This window comes from Panthera leo, chromosome B3, assembly GCF_018350215.1.
Source record: "Panthera leo isolate Ple1 chromosome B3, P.leo_Ple1_pat1.1, whole genome shotgun sequence".
Taxonomy (NCBI): domain Eukaryota; kingdom Metazoa; phylum Chordata; class Mammalia; order Carnivora; family Felidae; genus Panthera; species Panthera leo.
Genome location: NC_056684.1, coordinates 25,618,951 through 25,641,051, shown reverse-complemented (window position 1 = coordinate 25,641,051; position 22,101 = coordinate 25,618,951). Strand labels below are relative to the sequence as shown.

Below are 22,101 nucleotides of genomic sequence, written 5' to 3'. Positions count from 1 at the left end.
GTTCTCGGACACCTGTGCTGAAGCACCACCAGAAAGCTGTGATCCTAGAGCCCTGACCCATGTCTTCATATTGTCATGTTAGCTACTGACAGAGAGTTGGTGGTTTTTGTTGAGACTGCTGGAAGCGGTTTGCAGCAGGATGTATTGGCATCCACTAGAATCTCAGAAGCAAGTGGGAAGATTGTGTTCTTGCAACTCACCCAGCACAGACTCAACTCTCCATGGCAGCACAGGGTGGGAGCCATCCATATGCCTGGATTTCAGTACACATGTGCATGCTTTCTAAATTTAGACTGTTGATGTTAGGAAACAGAGTTTACTGATTTTAATGAAGTGAAAGGATTCTGTGTAATTATAAGTCAAAATAGTGATCAGAATATGAACTCATGGTGTAAAGACTAATTACATACAAAAATAAGAATCACAAATGGAACTTTTAAAATTACCAGTGCTGGGCCTTGCCTCCTACAATTCTGATCCAAGGCAGTTAGGTTGAGCCCTGGAATTAAACTAGGAATAAGGAAAGAGAAAGAGTAAAGATGACAAGGTACTACCGATAAAGCTGTCAAAAGAATCGTTGGATAAGGAATCAGTGCTCAAAGGAAATCAGTGCTCAATCTGCTGGTTTGCAGATAAAAACAGGGAGTCATTAGCTAAAGCTTTTGTTAAATATCTTAGGGATGGATGAGGTCACCACAGAAGAGAGGAAGACGCAAGGAGCGAACAGGGACATATCTGAGGCAGTCGAACATTGAAATATACATGGCCCAGGGAAGTACAGGAGCCCTGAGCTGAATAGCCAATTGCAGCCATTCTATAAGCTCCCCAAGTATTGAGTCAGATGAGGACAAAAGATGTGCCCTTTGGAGGTCATTGGGCATCCTTTCTGGGATCAGGCTGGAGATTGGAAGCAAGCCTCAAGAGGATTGATGATGGGATGGGGGCTCTGTGGTCAGCAATTTGGTTGACTTGAAATTCTAAAGAAATCTCAGTATAAAACCATTAGAAATGGTGAACATGGGGCACCTGGGTGGCTCAATCGGTTAAGTGTCTGACTCTTGGTTTTTTGCTCAGGTCATGGTCTCGTAGTTCGTGGGTTGGAGCTCTGCCTCATGCTCTGTGCTGGCATCGCAGAGCCTGTTTGGGATTCTCTCTCTCTCCCCCCACCCCCTTCTCATGCTCTCTCTCTCTCTCAAAATAAATAAACTTAGGGGTGCCTGGTGGCTCAGCAGGTTAAGTGTCTGACTTTGGCTCAGGTCATGATCTCACAGTTCATTAGTTCAATCCCTGCATCAGGCTCTGTGCTGATAGGTTGGAGCCTGGAGCCAGTTTCAAATTCTGTGTCTCCCTCTTTCTCTCTGCCCCTCCCCCACTCATGCTCTGTCTCTCTCTCTCTCTCTCTCTCTCTCTCTCAAGAATAAATATGAAAAAAAAAATAAAAAATAAAAGTAAATAAACTTAAAAAATTTAGAAAACAAAATCATATTAAAAAAAAAATAAAATCGGGACGCCTGGGTGGCTCAGTCGGTTAAGCGTCCGACTTCGGCTCAGGTCATGATCTCACGGTCTGTGAGTTCGAGCCTAGCGTCGGGCTCTGTGCTGACAGCTCAGAGCCTGGAGCCCGTTTCAGATTCTGTGTCTCCCTCTCTCTCTGCCCCTCCCTCCCCTGTTCATGCTCTGTCTCTCTCTGTCTCAAAAATAAATAAACATTTAAAAAAATTAAAAAAAAAATAAAATCATGTTAAAAAAATAAATGGTGAACAAATCAAAATAAACATAATTGGAAGGTATCACTGTATCACTTAATTAAAAGGAAAATAAGAGAAAACACCAGAAACCACAAAAATAGCCAGATTTGGAAAGAAAGCTGAGGAAGAAAGTGTTGGAAACTGTTCTTAGAACCCTGGAAGCCCTGGAGTCATTTTCTGTATGTGACCGGTTGGGTTGGTGTTAATGACCAGGCAGCAGAGGGTTAAAATTGAGTCTTCATAGAGCTGGCACACTCAAGGGCCACACACTCATTGAAAGAATATCGTAAGAAAAATTTCCCCAAAGGGAATTCCGTCAAAGGGAGATAATAAAGAAATGTGTCTGTCTCATCTGGGCTTTAAGTGACATGAGAGATACCTTCCCTGAGAATTTGTATCACATGGCTATACTAATCTGGATTTAGGGTTTGCCTTTAAACTGCCAAGAAATTTTCACTGCAAGTGATCCAAGGTTATCAACCAATGTGGAATGCCAGGTGAAAGCACATCCACAACTTTTATGAAGGGACATGTTGGCGATCCAGGTCACATAGAAGTTCTGCTCACTTGTTCAGCAAATGTTTATGAAGCCTCTATCATATGCCAAGCACTGTCCTGGCACTGTGCTGGGAATACACCAGTGAGCAAAACCGACAAAGTTTCTGTACTCAGGCAGCTTACATTCTAGCATGGAAGAAAGAAAATAAACATAATAAAAAATAAATAAATAGATCACTAGAATATGAGCAGGGTTAATAGGACAGAAGATTGCAGGGGATGAAGGTTGCCATTATTAGGAACAGCTTATTCAAAAGGTGAATTTGAGTAAAGACTAAGGTAAGGAAGTCAGACTAGGTGAGGAAGGTTATTTGGAGAAACAGAGTTCCAGGCAGAAGACATAGTTAATATAAAAGGACTAAGATAGGAGGATGTCTGTATTGTTTGAGGAACAACAAAGAGGGTATTGGTGCTGAAATGAAGTTAGCATAGGAGAAGAGGCCAGAGCATGTCCACCTGGGCTCTATTTTCAGTGGACTAAGGTGCCATTGTATATTTCTAAACACAGGAGCAAATGATCTGACATAAATTGTTAAAAATCATTCTGGATGCTGTGTTGGGAAGAAGACCATGGAAGAATAGAGGTTTAAGAAACCAGTTAGGAGGCTTTGATAGTGTGGAGGGGAGAAAGATGGTTTTTGACCAGGCTGGTAGCTATAGCAGTGATAAGTGGCTGAACCATAGTCCCCTTTTAATGTGGAGTCAACAGATAGATTGATGTAGAATGTGAGGGAAGAGATGAACAGAAGATGAATGGAGATTCTGATTTGAGTAACTGCAAGGATGGGATACCTTCAAGTGAATTGGGAAGACTATAAGTGGTTCTGTTCTTAGGGTAAAATCAGCAGTTCTATCTGGATGTGTAGATTTTGATTTATAAATCAGGCTGGAGATAAAATTTGGGAATACTAAGCATACAGATGGAATGTAAAACCATGAACTTAGCAGAGATCACTAAGGAAGTGAGTGCAGATAGAGAAAAAAAGTGATGGAGGTTTGGTTGATTGGGTAGATGGTGGTTCAGAATAAGGAGCCTTGGGGCACCCTGGCATTAAGATGAAAAGAAAGAATTGGAGTAAGAGACAAAGAAGATGGGCCAGTTGAGCAGAAGGAAAAGCAAAAGACAGTGTGTCAAGGACAGTGATTGGTCTGGGATTTCACCCACAGTTTCATGGATGCTGGAAGAAGGTATGAATCTCATGGGTGAGACAAAGAATAGTTTACTACTCTTATCTAAGGCCAACTACATAATTTGTGGGATCCAGTGCAAAATGAGAGTAAAAAGCAGGAAAATGTCATTACTCTCCTATCTGAAAGTTAGCACTTGTGTTTTTCCTTCCTTACGCACTGTGCTTGATTGAGTGTATGAAAATCTACATCACAGTTTCTTTTTGGCTACCCATACCTTGATTATAATGTCCGAGAAGATAGGATTACTTCATGTAATTACATTCAGTAATGTTCATCCAAATATTTATGCTGAAATTAATAACAATTCAGAAAAAGAATGATTATCAAGCCAATATTTTCTTAGTTATAGAGTATAATATTTTTAATATTGTTGATTTATCTAATAACAATAACCTAACAAGTTCTGGGTAGAAACCAGAAATAGACATGATCTCATAAATGAATGGGCTTGCTGTCTAAAAATAGCATATCTTCTTAGAATCTGAAAGTACTTTAAAATATGTATCATCACTAATCTACATGATTTGTCTCTGAGGAGACGAAATCCATTGTTAAATCCTGATATAGAGGCCCATATATAAAAGCAAAGGGCATTGAACTCTCATAGCATAAGTATCTGGGAGGGGTTTTTCATTTAAAATGGGAATATTCTTCCTTTATTTTATGACAAATAAACACATTTCTTTCTGTTGTAGCATATTTTTCCTTGTTTTCTGTCTTGAAGGGATTCAAACAGAAGTGATTTTAAGTGATACTCAGTTCAGCAAATCTAATAATATGAACTCTAGAAACCATGCAACCCAAAAGATGACCATCACTATTTAAAGACACACAATCTTTAACCTCATAGTCATCTGCAGGCACCATGCTCAAGCAAGGGAAGAGCACAGCCTTGATAAATGCCACAGAGTCAGAATATGGACAAATCACTCACAAGTCTCCAGATGTAACATTCTTCCAGTTGTTTGAATATCCCTCAAATATAGAGATGTTAAGAGTTCTTTGCACAAGCAATATGTCTGTTTCTCATATCTAATGCTTGGAGCATCTTTGGACGAGTGACATATTTAAGAGACATCACATCCCCTTTTGGGAGCCTATTAATTAAAGATAGTTGCTGGAAAATAAAGATATGTATCTGATTATATATACATAATAATAATTGTATATATAATAACTTTATATAAATGTATATACACACATGTTGCAGACTATAATTTGTAAACAGTCTGGTGTCTCAGTGAGTATTATTCAGATAAATACTTTTTAGAATAAAGGAGAATATGCAGTGACTCTCCAGTTTATAAGCACATTCCAAAATTTCATTTATATGGCGTTTGTGCTGAGTGGAACATCTGTTCCCATACAGAGTGTGAGACATCTGATCATATTATATATTCTTCTATTTAACCTCCTATGTATCTGAGATCTGTTGTTGGACTCAGTCTTCTCTAGACATGAGTAAGTGTTCTTCTGGAATGCAATTTGAGAGTTCAGGAGCTTATTGCTAATCATGGGGACATCAGTGGAAACACTCCCAACCCTCTGTACTGTTGTTGCCAACTCATGGACCAGTTCTAGATATGGAAGGCATTTAGGAAATAGGATTAACATAACCCAGTAACTGAGTAAATGTTGGATGTAGGATGAGAAAGAAGGAAGAGATTGGTATACAGCTTCTGGTTTTGGTTTAGTTGAGAATGAGTGAGTGGGTACAGAATGGTGGTATGAAATGAGAATAGATTTGGGATAGAAAGATAAGGTAAGAAAGAAAGATGAGTTAATTTTGGAAATATTGGCTTGGGTGTCTGTGGGGCATTTGGAAAGTTTCAAAAGGCAGCTGGATCCATCCATGCAAATCTCAGGAAAATACAATGGGTCAGAGAAACTGATGGAGGAACCTAGGAATGGGAAAGAACAGTGGAGATACTTCTTTCTTCTGGTGCCTTGGTGCCCAGTTTGGGAGAATAAGTAACGTCCCCTAGGGGTAAAAAAAGTATATAGAGCCATCAATTTAAAATTAAAGGGGGCTATGGAGAGAACACTTAGTGAAAATGTTTTGCATACAGATGGGTCAATTGACTATAAAATAGAGTTTTTCCCATTTTGAAATGGGAAGGGATGTTGAGAATTCTATATTAAAGTATTAGGCTGAGTCTTTTTTACCTGCACCTCTAAATAATAAAGCACATTTTCCTTGGCAGTTTGGCATGCACTTGCATGGAATAATGGGCTAAGGGTCCAACTGTTAAAAAGGATCATTTTTCATCATGTGTTGGGGAGGTTTCATTGAGGAATGACTAGCCCTACTCTAGGATGAGGGAAGAGAATGTAGAATTTTCCAAATGCCTATTATGAGTCAAGCATTGTTAGCTCAATTAATTGCTAGAGCACTTTTGTAAAATGACCATTTTTAGTTTCTTCTTTCCACAAGAGATTTCTGAGACTCAGAGTGATTAGGTAACTTTCCCAGGTAAAGTACCAGGCAAAGAAGGTGACCCAGTGTGTCAGTGGCATCCTGCTCCACCACCTCCTGCAAATCACCCCCTGCCAGAGTCTCATTTAGCCTAGGCATTCTCTTACATCTTCCTGGTTCTCATTGGCTTATGTTGAATTCTTGATTTCTTTGAATACTATCTTTTTTTTTTTTTTTTTGTCCTTTGAATGTAGGTCAGTATAATCATTTTCCTTTTCTAACTTAATAGATTCAAAAAAATACCTATGATATCTATTCATATATGGAAAGAAAAACATATGTCTAGAGTAATTTATATCCTATGTAAGTTTTTCAGATGGCTATAGAGGCTCGGGAACTTGTAACTATTTTCATCAGCCATTTTACATTTCATACAGAGATGATTGGTTAATCTTTTGAATACATTTAACATTTAGATGGATGAATAAAAAATACAAACTATGAACCTTTGGGCAGGTATAACAATTATAAGAAGACCAGACCATTCTCATAGGCACACCAGCTTCCTTCCCTGCCATCCCCAGACTTAGTGGATATCCCTTAAATATACACTTCTTTTGCATTATTGTAAATTTCTTGACTCTTGATGGGTGCTTTTCACTATGCTAAGCCTTTAAGAGTGTGTGGCAGGCAGTTTTTCCAGACAGAGTAAGTGGGCTTAAGTGAAATGATTCACATACATTTGCCCAGCCAGCAGGAGGCTGACTTGAGACTTGGGCATGTTTGATTCCAAAGCTCCTTCTCTTAATCACTTCCATTTTCTTTGGTTCAATTTTATGTCTACCTCCTAAATTGTGAGCTACTTACAGTTACAAATTATGTCTTTCTTGTCTCTGGGTCCCTAGCACTCTGCATGGTTCCTGGCTTGCAGAGATACTCAGTGAATGCTTAAAGGGGATCAGGAAGAAGAGAGGGTAAAAGAGAGATAAGGGTCATACTTTCTTAGGAAAGATCACATATGGATTCAACAAATGGGGACTGAAGTCTGTTGTCGGAGGAGAGAGGTATGTAATGTTGGATACTCATTTTTAGGTCATTAAAAAAATGGATTAGAATTTTCTAAATATATCTTGTTAATAGAAGTGCCAAGAGTCCCCCAACCTGATCTCAGAAGGAAGTTGCCACCACCTAGGTCTTATGTAAACTTTCAGAACAATTTTCCTTAACCTGAGAACAACTTACCTGTAAGGTTTTGTATCATAAACTTGCTGAACCAGATGCAAATGCAGGTGTCCTGTGGCTTTCACAGCTGCAGCTAGATATTTAAATGTAGTTTAGAGATTGCATTTCTTTCTCAGGGTTAGCAAATTTTGTCTTCATTTCCTGTGCTGAGGAAATCTTGTCAATTTCTTAATTGCAGAATAATGAGCAGTATTTCCACTTTTGAATATGTATTCTTGTTTTTAATGTGATAAATGTGGAGAGATTTCCTCAAGCAGAAGGAAATTTGCAATTTATTTGAGTTGCTTGAGTGCCCAAAAGATGGGCTGAGGTTTTATTTTGTTATTTTTGTTGTTGTTGCTGCTGCTATTTGTATATTCTCAGGAGATTTTTCAAAGGATTGCCACCTATGTGTAAATGCTTGGCAGGTGAATGACTCATACTTAAGAATGCCTATTCCCTGCCCCTAGCCACTGGGGATTCTGGAGCTATGAGTACCAGCAATCCTTTCCTAGCAGCCTCAGACTGCGTATCTCCTCCTGCCCACTCCCCTCCCCACTGCTATCTCAGCCCACTGGCTCCAAACCATAGGACCCTGGGCTGGGCTGGTGTCTTACCCAGGAACTCTGGCTTCTGACTTTTGCATGAAGTGGATTTTTGTAATCTGGGGTAAAACCTGACAACTGTGTCATATTTTTTCAAGGACAGAAATTATACAAATTCTAAATGTGTTAAAAATTTGAAAACTTCACTTACTATTTTATTTGTTCTCACTTTGTGAGGCAATAGGAATGCACCTCAGTGGACTTTAGTATGCTGACTGAATTGATACACAAACACATGCACACATCCACACACAAACACACAGTTAGAGAAGAGAGAGGGACCATGATTTCATTAGATTATCAGAGGGCTTAATGATTCCCCCCACAAAAGACCCAAGGAATAAACAATCTCTTAATTGAATTATTTTGTTTGTAAGATTCTTTTAAAGAAAGACTGTTTTGAATACAATTCTTCAATATTTCTTCATGCTGATCTAAAGTTTGTTATAGGCCTTTTATAGGACACATAAAAATTCAAGACATAGAATCTTATCTAATGATTTTGATGAGTTACCATAGTTCAAACCAACTATAATTAAATAATTCACATTTATACATTATATCCCAGAGAATTCTGAGTCCTAGGGGACTAGAGATTTCTGGATGAGGAAACCCCTGTGTTTTCCTCCTTATTGCTTGATGTCTCTCCACTGAATCCCATATCCCAGGGCTACAGTCCCCACTGGAATCTGTCACAGTATAAATCAGAGAGCTGGATGTTTTCCTTGTATGGACAACCATCTCAGATATAGATGAACCTGGAAGGTTAGAGGCCCAGAAGGTTTCAGCAGGGGTCCTGGGTCCAGGTCCCCCCACCCCCCACCACACACACATCTCAGTCCATTTGTGACTAGATATGGGACACAACTGAGTCTCCACTAGTGAAGAAGTGGCTAAGCTAACCTGGGAGGCCAAGGACTGTTGCTCTACAAGGGCTTCCAGCTACCTTCCCTGGCAAGGATTTGGGGCTGGACTACTGAGGGAATGGAGAAGCAGAGGTGGTAGGAGGTGCTGGCAGCTGAAGGGGCTAAGGTCCAGGAAATCAGTGCCTTTCCTTACAGCCTCCCAACTAAACATTCCAGGGTTGTAACTGCATCTAAACCAGAAACCCAATGTTCTCAGAGTACCCAAGGCTGTTGAATGGCCTGCTAACACAATAAATTGTGTTATTATCCATGCTCACACACCCAATGTGTCCATAAATTACTTTATAGGAGGAATGTTTTATAAATGTTTTAAGTACTACAAGTCTCAACCACCACCCAAAGCACAGTCTTCTAAAATAAAGTGATACCATATTATATCCAGAAGGAACTTTGTGAGCCTAGGTCTGAAGAATTTGGGACAGGGCTAGGAGTGAAGGTTATCCCTCTCAATCCATGAAGGCCTCACAGATGAAGGGATTCTGTGTCTTCTCAACACAGGCCTCTGTCATGTGGCTCACTCCATTGGCAGCTATTTCCATAAATCTTGATCTCTCTTGGCCATTACCCCTCCTCCTTCTGCCAGCATGCTCTGTCTAAATGTGCTGATATGGCTGGTTGTGCCATAGCCAAGGGTCAGTGCCAGGAAACAGACTGTCTCTTCCTACTGTGTGCTAATCTATTTAAGCCCACCCTCCCAGGGTGAGATTTCTAGAGGCTGTTCCCATTGCACTGCATGGTGAAGGAACTTACTTGATGGTCCCCTGTGTCCCACCCCTCCTGGATACCCACTATTCTCGTGAGCCTCTTTCTCCTAGACTCCTGCTTCTCCCCGTGTCCCACCCCTTTTTGCACCTTGTTCCTCTGCATTCCTTGCTGAGCCTGGCTGCTCCCTGCTGCCCTTTCTTCCCAGAAGTCCACTATTCCATTGAGCCTCTGTCCTCCAGATTCTTGATTTTCCTCACCCTGGGCCCACCTCTCACTCTGACCTGCTCTGACCCCCATACCTTCTAATGCCAGCTTCTCCCCACAGTCCACTCCTCCCTAATCCCCTCCCCTCCTCACACCCACTCCTCCCTAATGTCTCTCTACAGGAGGTTTAGTTTCCCCTGCAAACGGCAGAGGTGGGAAAGGAAGAGACCATTACAATTTCCTCTCACCCTAGCAGAAGCTTTTGGTGTCTGAGATTTCTTGTCAGTGTGACTGGAGACGCCTCCCTGTGCCCAAGTGGATCATGTGCTCAGAGCAGGAAAGATGAAAGCCAAGGACACAGTGAGCTCTGCAGAGGCCCAGGACATTGGCATCCGCCACTGGTATCAGACTCACCAGTTTCTACTCCCCATGAACCTTGGAGCCCCTGAAAGCCCTGCACTTGAGAAATGCCATTTCAAGGCCTCTGCCCTGTTCTCTTTGATCTCCCTCAAACCCCACCCCCCAAGCTGCCCCACATTTGGTGGTGACCACTCCAGGAAGAAGGTGAGGAGGGCTTATGAAGACCCTGGGGACCTCTGAATGTGGAAAACATAAACTTGTCTGGGATTCCCTAAAGAAAAGAAACTTTCACAAGGCATTTGCCTACATAGCAGCTGTACTAAATATTTGCAATGATGGGGGCTTTAGTGGTGCCACAATTCTTATTCCTCTCAAAACTGAATTATCTTACATGCCTTGATTCTCTAGTAACCAAGGTATCTTTGCAGACTATCCTCCCACCAAGCTCATTTCAGTGTATTATGCAGAACTATTTAGCTTCTGTCCTTAGGAGCTTTGTTTTGAGGTTGAGAGTCACACCCTCCAGGGAGGGAGCCCCAAATTCAAATCCCACTTCCCCAAGTTACTCCTATTTATTGGGGCATGGGGGAAAGGAAGCAAATTACTTGAGCTTTCTGAAACATTTTTCTTCATTGATGGGGGATGATAGTGAGAATACTGATAATCCCTGTTTTACATTTAAATGACTCTAGCATAAGGCCTAGCACATACCAAGAGATCAGAGCATGTTAATTGCTGCTAACATTATCATGCATGGTGCTCACCACTGCACAGAACAGGAGTCAGTACTGTGGCCCACTTAACACTAAAATCTCCCATTAACTGCCCCAACTGCACAAGAGAGCAAAGGGAGGATTGGACTTGTCTGCTGTCACCTTTCCTTTGTCTGCCAGTCTTTACAGGAGAAAGAAGTGGGATACTGACTAGTGTCCCCACTGGTGTAATGATGTCATTGCTTTAGAAAGCACAGCTGATACAGCAGGTTTGAATTTAAATACTAGTTTTCTCCCTGTACGACATAAGCTCTCCCCAACTCTAATCCATTCAACTCACCTCAGCAAACACCCAAGACCAAAATTGAGAGGTGCTGCTGCTTGTGTGGAGAACAGCACAAGACCCAGAGTCCAAGTTTGATGACAACTGAATTCCCAGGGCAAAATGACACATTCCCTACAACCTCACAGCAACCCATATGAATGCAAGTTGGAAGGAAACTCAGAGAAGTGCTAGACTTCATGACTCAGGCGTAGGATGTAGGCTTAGAAACCAAAGAGAGAAGCAAGTGAAATGCTTCTATTTCAATAAGAATGTAATTTGGAGCATTACATTCAAATTGAAAATCCTTTAGCTGCTACTGCTGATTTCCAACTTATCATGCCACCAAAACTTTGCATGTTTTAAAGATGCACCACCTACATTAACCATCGTTTCTGCTAATGCAGGGTATGTGATTGCACTCTTTGTGGGTCCATTCACATCAAGCCTAATATCTGTGAAATTTTAGGATTTCCTTAACCTGTACCCCCTTTCCACCTGTTCTCCCTATCACCTACCAGCAAGTACTCTCCACCCATTTGATCACACCTGATTTTCCTGATCCACGATTTTGTGTTTAAAATAGATCGTATTATTATTTAGGTATGGCAGACACAACAGATCAGGAGGCAGCTGACATTGAAAAGATAGTTTGTTAAACACAGACCCCAAGAGAAGGGGACACACAATCCATTGCAGGGGATGTGATAAGGCACACAGGGAAGCACCAGGGTCAGTCACAGGAAAGAAGGGAAGCTGTGGGCAAGAGCCTTTATGGTGGTTTCCATGGGAAGGAGTGGGCATGGGGGAGGCTGGATAAACAGGCTTAGGATTGGCTAGTTTCAGTAACTAAAGTGGGCCCTATGGTCTAGACTGTCTGTAGTTGCCTGGTACTTGGATATAGATGATGTATTGGCCTTGAGTGTGAAAGCCCAATACAGAAAGCACTTGGGATGTGAGCTCTGGCACTTGGGGTGTGAGCTCTGGATTGGTTGGTTTGAATTTGGAGTTTAGAGCTTAATGGGATTGTTTGTTATGTATAGGAATTAGCTAGCCCTTGGAGGAGGGAGAGAAGTCTCTCCAAGGTCAACCAGGGTCCAGATGTTAAAGCATGGGAAAACATAAAATAAAAGACAAGATTAATACACTTGGTTGCGTCAGTTGCTACTTGAAACCTTCAATGACTTTCATTGGCTATGGAGCTGACATTCAAGTTTTTCCACCTTCTTGGTCACTGCCACAGAATCCAGCCTTGCTGACCACTTTGTTTTTTTCCCCTCTTGAACTCTAAGTTCCAGCAAAACTGAACTCTTCAAAGATTCTCATCAATGCAATAAAAGCAGCATCCTCATATGATTTTTTTTCATGCTCCCTATCTAGTATCTGGCTAACCAAGGTCTTTCTTTAATGCTACCTGCTCTGTGAGGATGGGAGGTGGGCTGGGGGAGAGTTCACACAGGTAATGCCAGGCACAGAGCTCTGCCCATAAGTGCCTGTGGGGGGGGGGGGGGAGGGAAACTCCTCTCTGTGTCTTCTCATCTACTCAAATAGTATCTCTCCTTCAAGCTGCAGATGAAACCTCTATAAAGACTCCTCAGGCCATTTGAATTTTCTTGATTCCCCCCTCCTCTGATTTTTTATGGCCCTTATAGTTTAAAACTTATTCTATTTATAGTTATTTAGAATGCATTGGGTTTTGTCACCTCCTTGCCTGTGAGCACCTGGAGAAAAACATCCAGGTGTGTTCTTTGACATTTCAGAGGCTTCTATGTTCTAACACTCTTGAGGTCAGTGATAAATAGGCATTGTTAGATTAGCAAGCACTGAGAACTGCCCTGTGAGTCAGTAAAATGAGTATTGCATAGGATGTCATAAGACCTGTGTCTAGGATAGATTCTTCAATTGATTTGCAATCCCCTCTCTCACTGTGCACAAAACCAGGATGTTTTCAGATACCTGTAAGTGTGTGAATTCGGAAGTTCCTATATGTAACAGTGTTTTTTCCTTCCCTGGTTGGAGAGTTTAGATACTTATATAGTGGGGTTTTCAGTTTGGATTCTTATATAGTGGGGTTCAGGATGTCCCATGAATATTACCAAATTTTCAGACTTGACTGTTGTAGACTTGAATATTGATTGCCAAAAAGAATAGAAATTTAAAAATAGAATTTTCATGCTCAGCTTGATTTCTTTCTTTCTTACTACATTAATGACTTTGCAAAAGAAACCCCAAAACAAACAAACAAACAAACAAACAAACCAAAACAGTAGGATCATCTGCCTAGATATGTGCTTATTTTGTTGGCAAGCCTGTGAGGGTATATACCATGGTCCATTTCTCTTCTCCTACATCCAGTGTTAGCTATAGGCTCCCATTTTTCCCAGACGAATGTATCATCATCTCAAGGTGATGATATGGCCTAGTTAGTATAGAAATGGTGTTCTGGAAGAAAAAGAGAATAAGGCATAGAGACCTCCCACAGGTCATTGGGTCGCCAAAGTATGTTTACAGAGTTTGTATTTACAGCTTTCCCAGAGGATAGGAGAGGAAAGAGGCTTATGTTGCAGAGAGAATTTGTAAATAGAGGTCCTCTGCCATAGGTGGTGAAGACACATGTGTGTCTGGTGGGAGATGGAGGACATAGGAGAGGGCTCAGGGTACTGCCAGCAACCTGATATTATGATGACTTTTTAAAAATTATTTTTTGTCCCTTATGTCTGTGTGGCTATTGCTTAAATACCAATTTGTCTAGTCTGGTTCTTGTCTAAACAAAACAGAGGATTTTTTTTCTAAAACAGAGGATTTATTAGCATGATTTATACCTATTAAACCTAGTATTTATTTGCATTTACAAGAAAGCAACCAAGCTTCCAACCCTGCCTGAAAATAATACCCACTTCTTCTGGATTCCAACCTGAATTTGACCAGTCATGGAGGAAATACGCCTGTGGCTGAGCACAAACTAACTTTTTCCTTTTCTTTCCCCCCACCAGGATTACACCTTAACCATGTATTTTCAACAATATTGGAGAGATAAAAGGCTTGCCTATTCTGGGATCCCTCTCAACCTCACGCTTGACAATCGAGTGGCTGACCAGCTATGGGTGCCTGACACATATTTCTTAAATGACAAAAAGTCATTTGTGCATGGAGTGACAGTGAAAAACCGCATGATCCGCCTTCACCCTGATGGGACGGTGCTGTACGGGCTCAGGTCTGTCTGCCTTTTCAGGGCTAATTTCGCAGTTGCATGATACATTGGCATTGAATTTCTCACTTGAGATGATTATAGGAAGTGAGGCCATGTCCTCAGATTAATTAGGAGACATCCACGGAACACTGAGATTTGCGAGCGCGCGCGCGCGCACACACACACACACACACACACACACACACATCTTATAAGATTTGGTGTATTACTGTTACTATAAATAGTCATCACACAAGGGAAAAACCATCTCCTTGGACTGATTTTAAATAATCGCATTGCCGTATCTGAGAGCACAGATTCTCTGAGGACGGATTTCCTATATTATAGCCACAAAGGCTGTAATGAATATTGCTCTGACACTGCAGAGGCTTTCAATAAAGTTGTCCCAAAGCTGTTTGCTGAGGTGAAAAAACTGTCTAGTTTTGCCATTATATGGGATAGTCTCCTCAGAGCTTTATGAGGTAGTGTCACCAATATTTATGGGAATGACTAAATGCAAGGCTTCCTGATGAGAATCATCTCACCAGGTCTCATAATGAAATCACTTGAATCAGGAAACCAGACTGCTGCCTGGAACCCTGAAGAGGCTCTGGGCTTTCCTGGTTGCCCTGGAAACCACCAGACCTTCCCATAATGCTCCACCACTGTTGGTGGCTAATTATTATGAATATCAACCTTGCTAAATGGTGACCTTAAAAATCTTTTGTCTCTTGTGCTGATTTTGTAATGATTTTTATTTTGTTTTGTTTTAGAGTAATTGTGTGTGGGTGTGGATGCGTGCACGTGTGTCTTTCCTGATCTCCTGGTCTAAAAGTGCTTTTGAGATCTTCTAGGAGTTACCACAGTTTTGAGAGGATGATGGTGGATATCGTGAACAAAATATGCATCATAAAATATTGTGAGACCATAGGCCTTTTACTAAGATTCCAATAGATCTTAGTGAAATCATAGCAACAGTTAAATTTAAATCATAGCAACATTTAAATCCACACCACTGACTTTTCATGCTTCAAATTAGGGAAGGGTTTATTTAACATTGCCTTAAGTAGAAAATGTTGAGTGACTTTCTCAAAACAGCAATATATAGAACAGGAGTCAGATTTTAGTGAAAATCAGACTTTTTTTTAACTTTAAGGAGGAAAAAAAGTGGTACATGTCAACCAACCTATGGTATTGCTATAATAATTGATGTTTCAGGTTGATGTTTCTCTGGGGCATTTTAAGCCTCTTTCATTTTTGCCTGGAAATTAAAAAAAATGGATGCAAAACTCCAGAGGTTCTGAGAAGTACATCAGTTTTACGAAAGGTTACCCAGAAACCATGTGAGCATAAAATGAAGAGTCATGTCCCTCATTTACCTGCCCCACCTCCCGCCAAAATGAATAGAAAAATGTGTGTGTGGTGGGGGGAAGAGCAAAAAGAAGCAATACCAATAAAAATTAAGCCTAGGCTTGCCTTTTTAAACAAAATTTGCTATTTGGGTTCTCTCCATTTTTATTTTTGTGTTCTTTATTTTCTTACCAGAGGTAGAAAATTTAGTATGCCTCCTTTGAAACTTTAACTGTTAGGAGAATGCCTATCTGGCTGCTATAACAAAATACCATAAGCTGGATGGCTTATAAACAACAGGTATTTATTTCTCACATTTCTGGACACTGGATCCAAGATCAAGGTGCCAGTGGCTGGGGAAGGCCCACTTCCTTATTGATAGTAGGCACATTCCCACTGTGTCCTCACCTGGTGAAAAAGGGAAAGGAGCTCTGTGGGATCTCTTTTATAAGAACACTAACCCCATTCATGAAGGATCCACCCTCATGACCTCAGCCCCCACTTCCTAATACCACCACCTTTGGGGATAGGATTTCAACATATGAATTTTGGGGGGACTTAAGCATTCAGATCATAGCAGACAGAATGATATGATATGAATGAAAGAACTGTAATAAATTTTCAAGCTCCATTTGAAAGTGCTGGATTTAACAACACAAAACACAAGAATAAGAAAAGCCAAGAGAATAAAACTATATCTTTAGCTAATACCCTGCCTGTATAAATATAAATATTTATAGTATATTAATATTTATATATTATTTAATATAATAATATTAATATATATAAAGTAATTATATAATAAGCCCATGGAAAGTTTTCAATAATAAACTTGGTACAATAACTTTAACTACTCTCCAGTCAAATTACATCCATTATACATCTCAAGCAACCTCTTAAATCAGTAAATGGATTTCTAAATAAATAGCTGTTTTTATTCAAATGCAGTCTCAATATACTCCTTAGATCTTTATTTAGAACCTCATATTTTTTAAACAATTCTTTAGATCTTTATGGACCTGGACAAGCTGTCAGAAAGAAAACCTCTAAACAACAGACTGCCACATTCTGCATATGCTTAACAGCTACACTGTGCCATCTGATTCCTTTTGAAATTGACTAATCTAGAAATTTCTGCCTTTAGATTTAAAAATCACAAATAGCTATAGAAATTAATTTGAATTTGAAGTTGAAGTTTGACTTGAATTTTTGGACAAAAAGCACATTAGTATTTCAAAATAATGTTATTGAATTCACGTATATACATATTCCATGTTATTCCTTGTAAACTGAAGTAACAATTTTATATATTCTATTTCACACACACACACACACACACACACACACACACACACTCACACTATAAGTGTTGTGTTTTGGGTTAAAAACACTGTGAGTGTTTACATTGATAGGAAACCCTCTATCCTCCTCTTGGTCCCAAATCCTACCTTCTCTTTGCTCTCTTTCTACTTTTGTGATCACTGAATCATGTTGGTGACATGGCAAACCCAGGATGTGCCAGTGTATAAAACCCCAATGACACATTATATCTTTTTGGTACTAGGTACCATGGCATGAGCCTGAATGAGGTCTGGTGCAGCTGAGGACTTTAGTGAGTTAAATTCCCATTAAGGGTTATGGGGCACTAGGATTATTATTTATCTCCTGCTTAAAAGCAGGTGCTGCTGATGAAGGTCCAGCCCAATAGGGATTGCATCCTTACTGGCTATGTCCCTGAGATACTAATTGTCCTGGCTATATCCCTGAGACATTAAAGTTGAATTTATCTCCCCACTGGAGACTGGGATTGGCCTATACCCAGCTATACCACAGTAGCTTACGCTGGTAGGTCAGTCACCATTTAACTCCTCTAGGCTCCTATTGCTATTCATATTCAGCCACTGCAGTACAGGATCAATAAGAGCTTTTGCTTTATCGAGCGTAGATGAAGATCTCTGGCTGTGGATGAGCTGTCCATGACATGGGCTTGTACGTCATCTCAGTCTTATTCTGGGAAATCATTAATCCATTACTCTGATGACTCTACAAAAGTGGTCAATGACTGCTCACACAGATACTTGAGAGTGATCATATTCTTGTAATGACAAAAGGTCATTATAAATCATGAGCTATTTTTTCAATGACTCTTACAGCCCCTTGAATTTGAAACTTGGGCTATCACTAGCTTGAGCTTGTTGGTTTGAGCTCATCTGAATAAAACAATGAACTGAGCTTTGTGAACATGTCTCAGTCACCATGTGATGCGACACAATGCTCTTGATAGGGCATTCATACCATCCTAAAATAAAACTGGGGCTCTTTGAAATTTCCTTTGTGCAGCCAAACCTTTTCAGGAACTAGGAAGATCTTGGCTAAGATGCTTATAGATCTTGGTCCTGTTCCTGTCACAGTTTTTGTGTTTTCTTTGGTGCTGGGCTCAAGATTTTTGCTGCCTGTAAGAAGGCAGAGTCATTATCCCTCTACAATATTCCCATCTTTCTTTTCCAGTCAGCTGATCATCTGATATCATTGAATATCTCACCCTGCACCAGTGAGTAAACTTTGTAACATGATCTTTTCTTCAGGCCATGCATTTTGTCTTTGGAACATTTTTCTTATGTTAGGAACTGGTAATAGGTTCACAAAATAGTAATTGATTTGCTTCAAAAAGCATCTGAGAATCTAAGGCTGAGTCATCTTCATCAAAAAAGCATAGCAATATTCTACATGAAAATCTTATTGCAAAGTATATTGGAAAATACATTGTAACATTCCCACTTGCTATTAAAAATACTTAAAATTGTTAAAGTTGCCATTTTTATAATTAAGAGGTTTAATGCAATGCCAAGATGAAGCTACAACTTATTTCACAAGATTCAAATTAAGTCACCTAAGTGGTTTGGCTGCCATCTTATTCCGAAACTGTATTTCCTATGGTGGTTCTGATCAGAAATCTTTTTCCCCCAGAAAACACCTAAGCTTACAGAACTAATTAGACTGATGTGATTTGAGCATAGGTGTGCTTAATTCCCAAACTCCCATTTTGTCTCTGGTTCCCAGTTACTTTTATGTAAGTAAATAACATATTGATGAATTACTTTCTAAAAAGGATTATGCCATTTTTTTTACTCTTATCAGCAATAAATTACATATTTAGGGTTGTGACATATGCTTCAGACTTTATCATTTGGCTACTGTAAATAACCTATTTACTTCATGCCTCAAACCTGTTTAAAATCACTTGTTCCATTTTAAATTCAAGCTCATAAAATTGTATCCTTCTTACGTTCCTGTTTTTAAGGACACTTTCACACCTTCACTTCAATCACTCCCACCACTCTCATTTGATGACATTACCTCATACTTTAATTAAAAACACAGAAACCTCGGGGTGCCTGGGTGGCTCATTCAGTTAAGTGTCTGACTTCAGCTCAGGTCATGATCTTATGGTTCATGAATTTTAGCCCCACATCGGGCTCTCTGCTGTAAGTGCAGAGCCCACTACTCATCCACTGTCTCCCTTTCTGTCCCTCCTTCTTCCACCAACCCTCTCAAAAATAAATAAAATAAAAACAAACAAAAAACCATGAAACCTCTTCATCTTCTGATTTGCAAAGAGACCATCTGACATGGCTGTTACTCTTTGACTCTTACACTCACTCTTTATCATGCTTCTAGTATGCAGACCTTCCTTCTACTCTTCATAAATATCAAAGATGAGGATGTTCCTGTCTTAAGGCCTTTGCACATGCTCTTTGCTGGATGTAATACTTCACTTGTAGATACTCGTGTTTTAGCATCATAGAGTACTTACATAATTGAAGACACTTCAACTGTCACCTCCACAAGGAGGATCCTATTCTGATTGTGTATTCCCTTGTTTTATTTGTATTATAGCACTTAGTCAGATCTAACATTATCTTGTCAATATCTTATTTATTGACTTTTGTAATTACCCATGATGGTGGGGAACATGAGAATATAAATTCTCTGAGAAAAGAACTGTCTCTGTCTTATTTATTGTTCCATCCCAAAAATCTACTATTGTCTTGGGTGGAAAAAAAAATATTGTATGAGAATTAAATTTAAATTCTAATTCTTCTTTCTGTAGTACTTTTATTTTTATATTTTCCATTTAGATTCTTAATCCATCAGAATTTACCTTGGTGTATATAAGGCAGCTTTTCAAATTTTTTCTTCTCAAACAGTCAGCTATTTGTTTCTATACTTACCAGTTTATCTTTCCACATGAACAATCATTTGTTTTAGCAAATTCTAAAAAATACAGTTTGAAATGTTGGCTGGAATTATGCTCGATAAACATTGAACAAATGCTATACTATATTCAATCTTTCCTACATAACTGTGACTTTTCTGCATTCATTCATGTCTTCATTCATGACTTGTAGCAGTTTTATCATTTTCTTCAGACAGCCGTCTCATATATTGGTAAGGATATTCCTGTTTTTTATGTGTGATACTGTTAGGAGTGGGATCATTTTTGTGTTATTTTTAAACTGTCTTCTACTGATATGTGGGAAAGCTATAACCTATTTGTTTATAGCTCTTTGTTTAGGCATTTATCCAATATCATATCCATCCAGGCTTACAGTTTAGTTAGTAATCTTCAGAATTTTAGTCTAATAATCATAATGCTTATAATGATGGGTTTTTTGTGTTCATTTTCATTAGTTTTACTCTTATTTCTATTTCCTGTTTTATTGCATTGATTTCTGCTTTCAGAAAACGAAACACAGTAGGGATAATAATGTACAGTATTTCCTAGTTCTTTATTAAAAGAAGAGTGCTTCTTGCATCCCACTATGAGACATGATTTGCATTTTCAGTTTACGGTAATTATGACTCATTCTTTTACTTCCATTAAAACAATATATTTATGGGAGCATCTGGATGGCTCAGTTTGTTGGGCATCCAACTTCAGCTCAGGTCATGATCTCACGGGTCATGAGTTCGAGCCCCACGTTGGGCTCTGTACTGACAACTCAGAGCCTGGAGCATGCTTCAGATTCTGTGTCTCTGTCTCTCTAGTCCCCTCCTCCACTTGAGCTCTGACTCTCTCTTTCAAAAAAATATAAATACACTATAAATTAGTTTCTGGGAACTATCTCATGAGTTGAATAACACAGATATCACAAAATTATGGAGTTTATATTCAACAACTAATTATAAATCAGATAACTGACCCTAGATTACTTTTTCTTTACATATCAGAAGTAAAAGTAGATTTATTAATTAACTCTCTGTTTGCTCATTTTCCTAACTTAACCTGTAATTGAGATGTAATAATTCCCTACCTTGATTCATCCTTGAATTCCTTATATAAATCCTATTTTATCATGGTGGGCAATACTCTTTAAAAACCATTACATTTGTTTTGTCCATGGCTAATTTACAATTTTTTTTAAATTGATATATAATTGACATACAATGTTCTCTTAGTTTCAGCTATGCAACATATTGATTCAACAATTCTATATATTACTCAAACCTACCATGATATGTGTAGTCATCATCTTCACCATGCAATATTATATGATTGGCTATACTCCCTGTGCTGTACTTTCATTCTGTGACTTATTTATTTTATGACTAGAGGTTTGTACTTCTTGATTCTCTTTATGTATTTCACCCATCCCCCCACCCTCTCCCTTCTGGCAGCCACCAGTTTCTTCTCTGTATTTAAGAGTCTGTTATTTATTGTTTGCTTGCTTGTTTGGTTGTATTCTACATAGAAATGAAAGCTTACAGTATTTGTCTTTTTCTGTCTGACTTACTTCTCTTAGCAAAATACCCTGTAATTTCATCCATATTGTTGCAAATCGCAAGAATTCATTTCTTTTTATGGCTGAGTAATATTCTATTGTATGTGTATGTATCACATTTTCTTTATCTAGTCATCTGTCAATGAATGCAGGTTGCTTCCATATCTTGGGTGTTGTAAATAATGCTGTAATAAATATAGGGGTGCATATATTTTTCTGAATAAGGGTCTTCATTTGGGATGTCAGGTAAATGTCCATAGTGTAATTACTGAAATATATGGGATTTCTATTTTTATTTTTTTGAGTAACCTCCATACTGTTTTCCATAGTGGTTGCACTAATTTATGTTCCTACAAATAGTGCTTGGGGGTCCCTTTTCTCCACATCCTTGCCAACGGTTGTTATTTCTTATCTTTTTTTAATACTTGCCATTGCCTGGTGCGAGGTGATAGCTCATTGTGGTTTTGATGATTGATGGATGATGGATTGATGTTTTTCTTGATAATTAACTATGTTTAACTTTTTTTTTTTTTTTTTTTTTTGTATTTCTATTGGCTATCTGTATGTCTTTGGAAAAATGTCTATTCAGGTTCTCTACAAATGTTTTAATCAGATTTTTTTTTCTGATGTTGTGTTCTTCACATAGTTTCAATATTAATCCCTTATCAGATATATCATTTGCAAATATCCTTTCTAACTCACTAGGTTGTCTTTCTGTTTTGTTGATGGTTTCCTTTGCTGTGCAAAAGCTTTATATTTTGGTGTAGTCCCATTAGTTTATTTTTGTTTTTCTTTCCCTCCCCTGAGGA

At 39.1% G+C, this 22,101-nt stretch overlaps 1 protein-coding gene across 1 annotated transcript in view; it reads left to right on the top strand.

Annotated features, from left to right (window-relative positions):
• Window positions 1-5,918: 5,918 nt before the first annotated feature.
• GABRB3 (gamma-aminobutyric acid type A receptor subunit beta3) overlaps window positions 5,919-22,101 on the top strand; it is a 75,353-nt gene continuing 59,170 nt past the window's right edge. Inside the window, exons 1-3 of the mRNA XM_042941268.1 lie at window positions 5,919-5,970; window positions 6,819-6,977; window positions 13,963-14,183. Of these exons, the coding sequence (XP_042797202.1) occupies window positions 6,945-6,977; window positions 13,963-14,183 (254 nt within the window). The 5' untranslated portion in view covers window positions 5,919-5,970; window positions 6,819-6,944. The remainder of the gene's footprint in view (window positions 5,971-6,818; window positions 6,978-13,962; window positions 14,184-22,101) is intronic.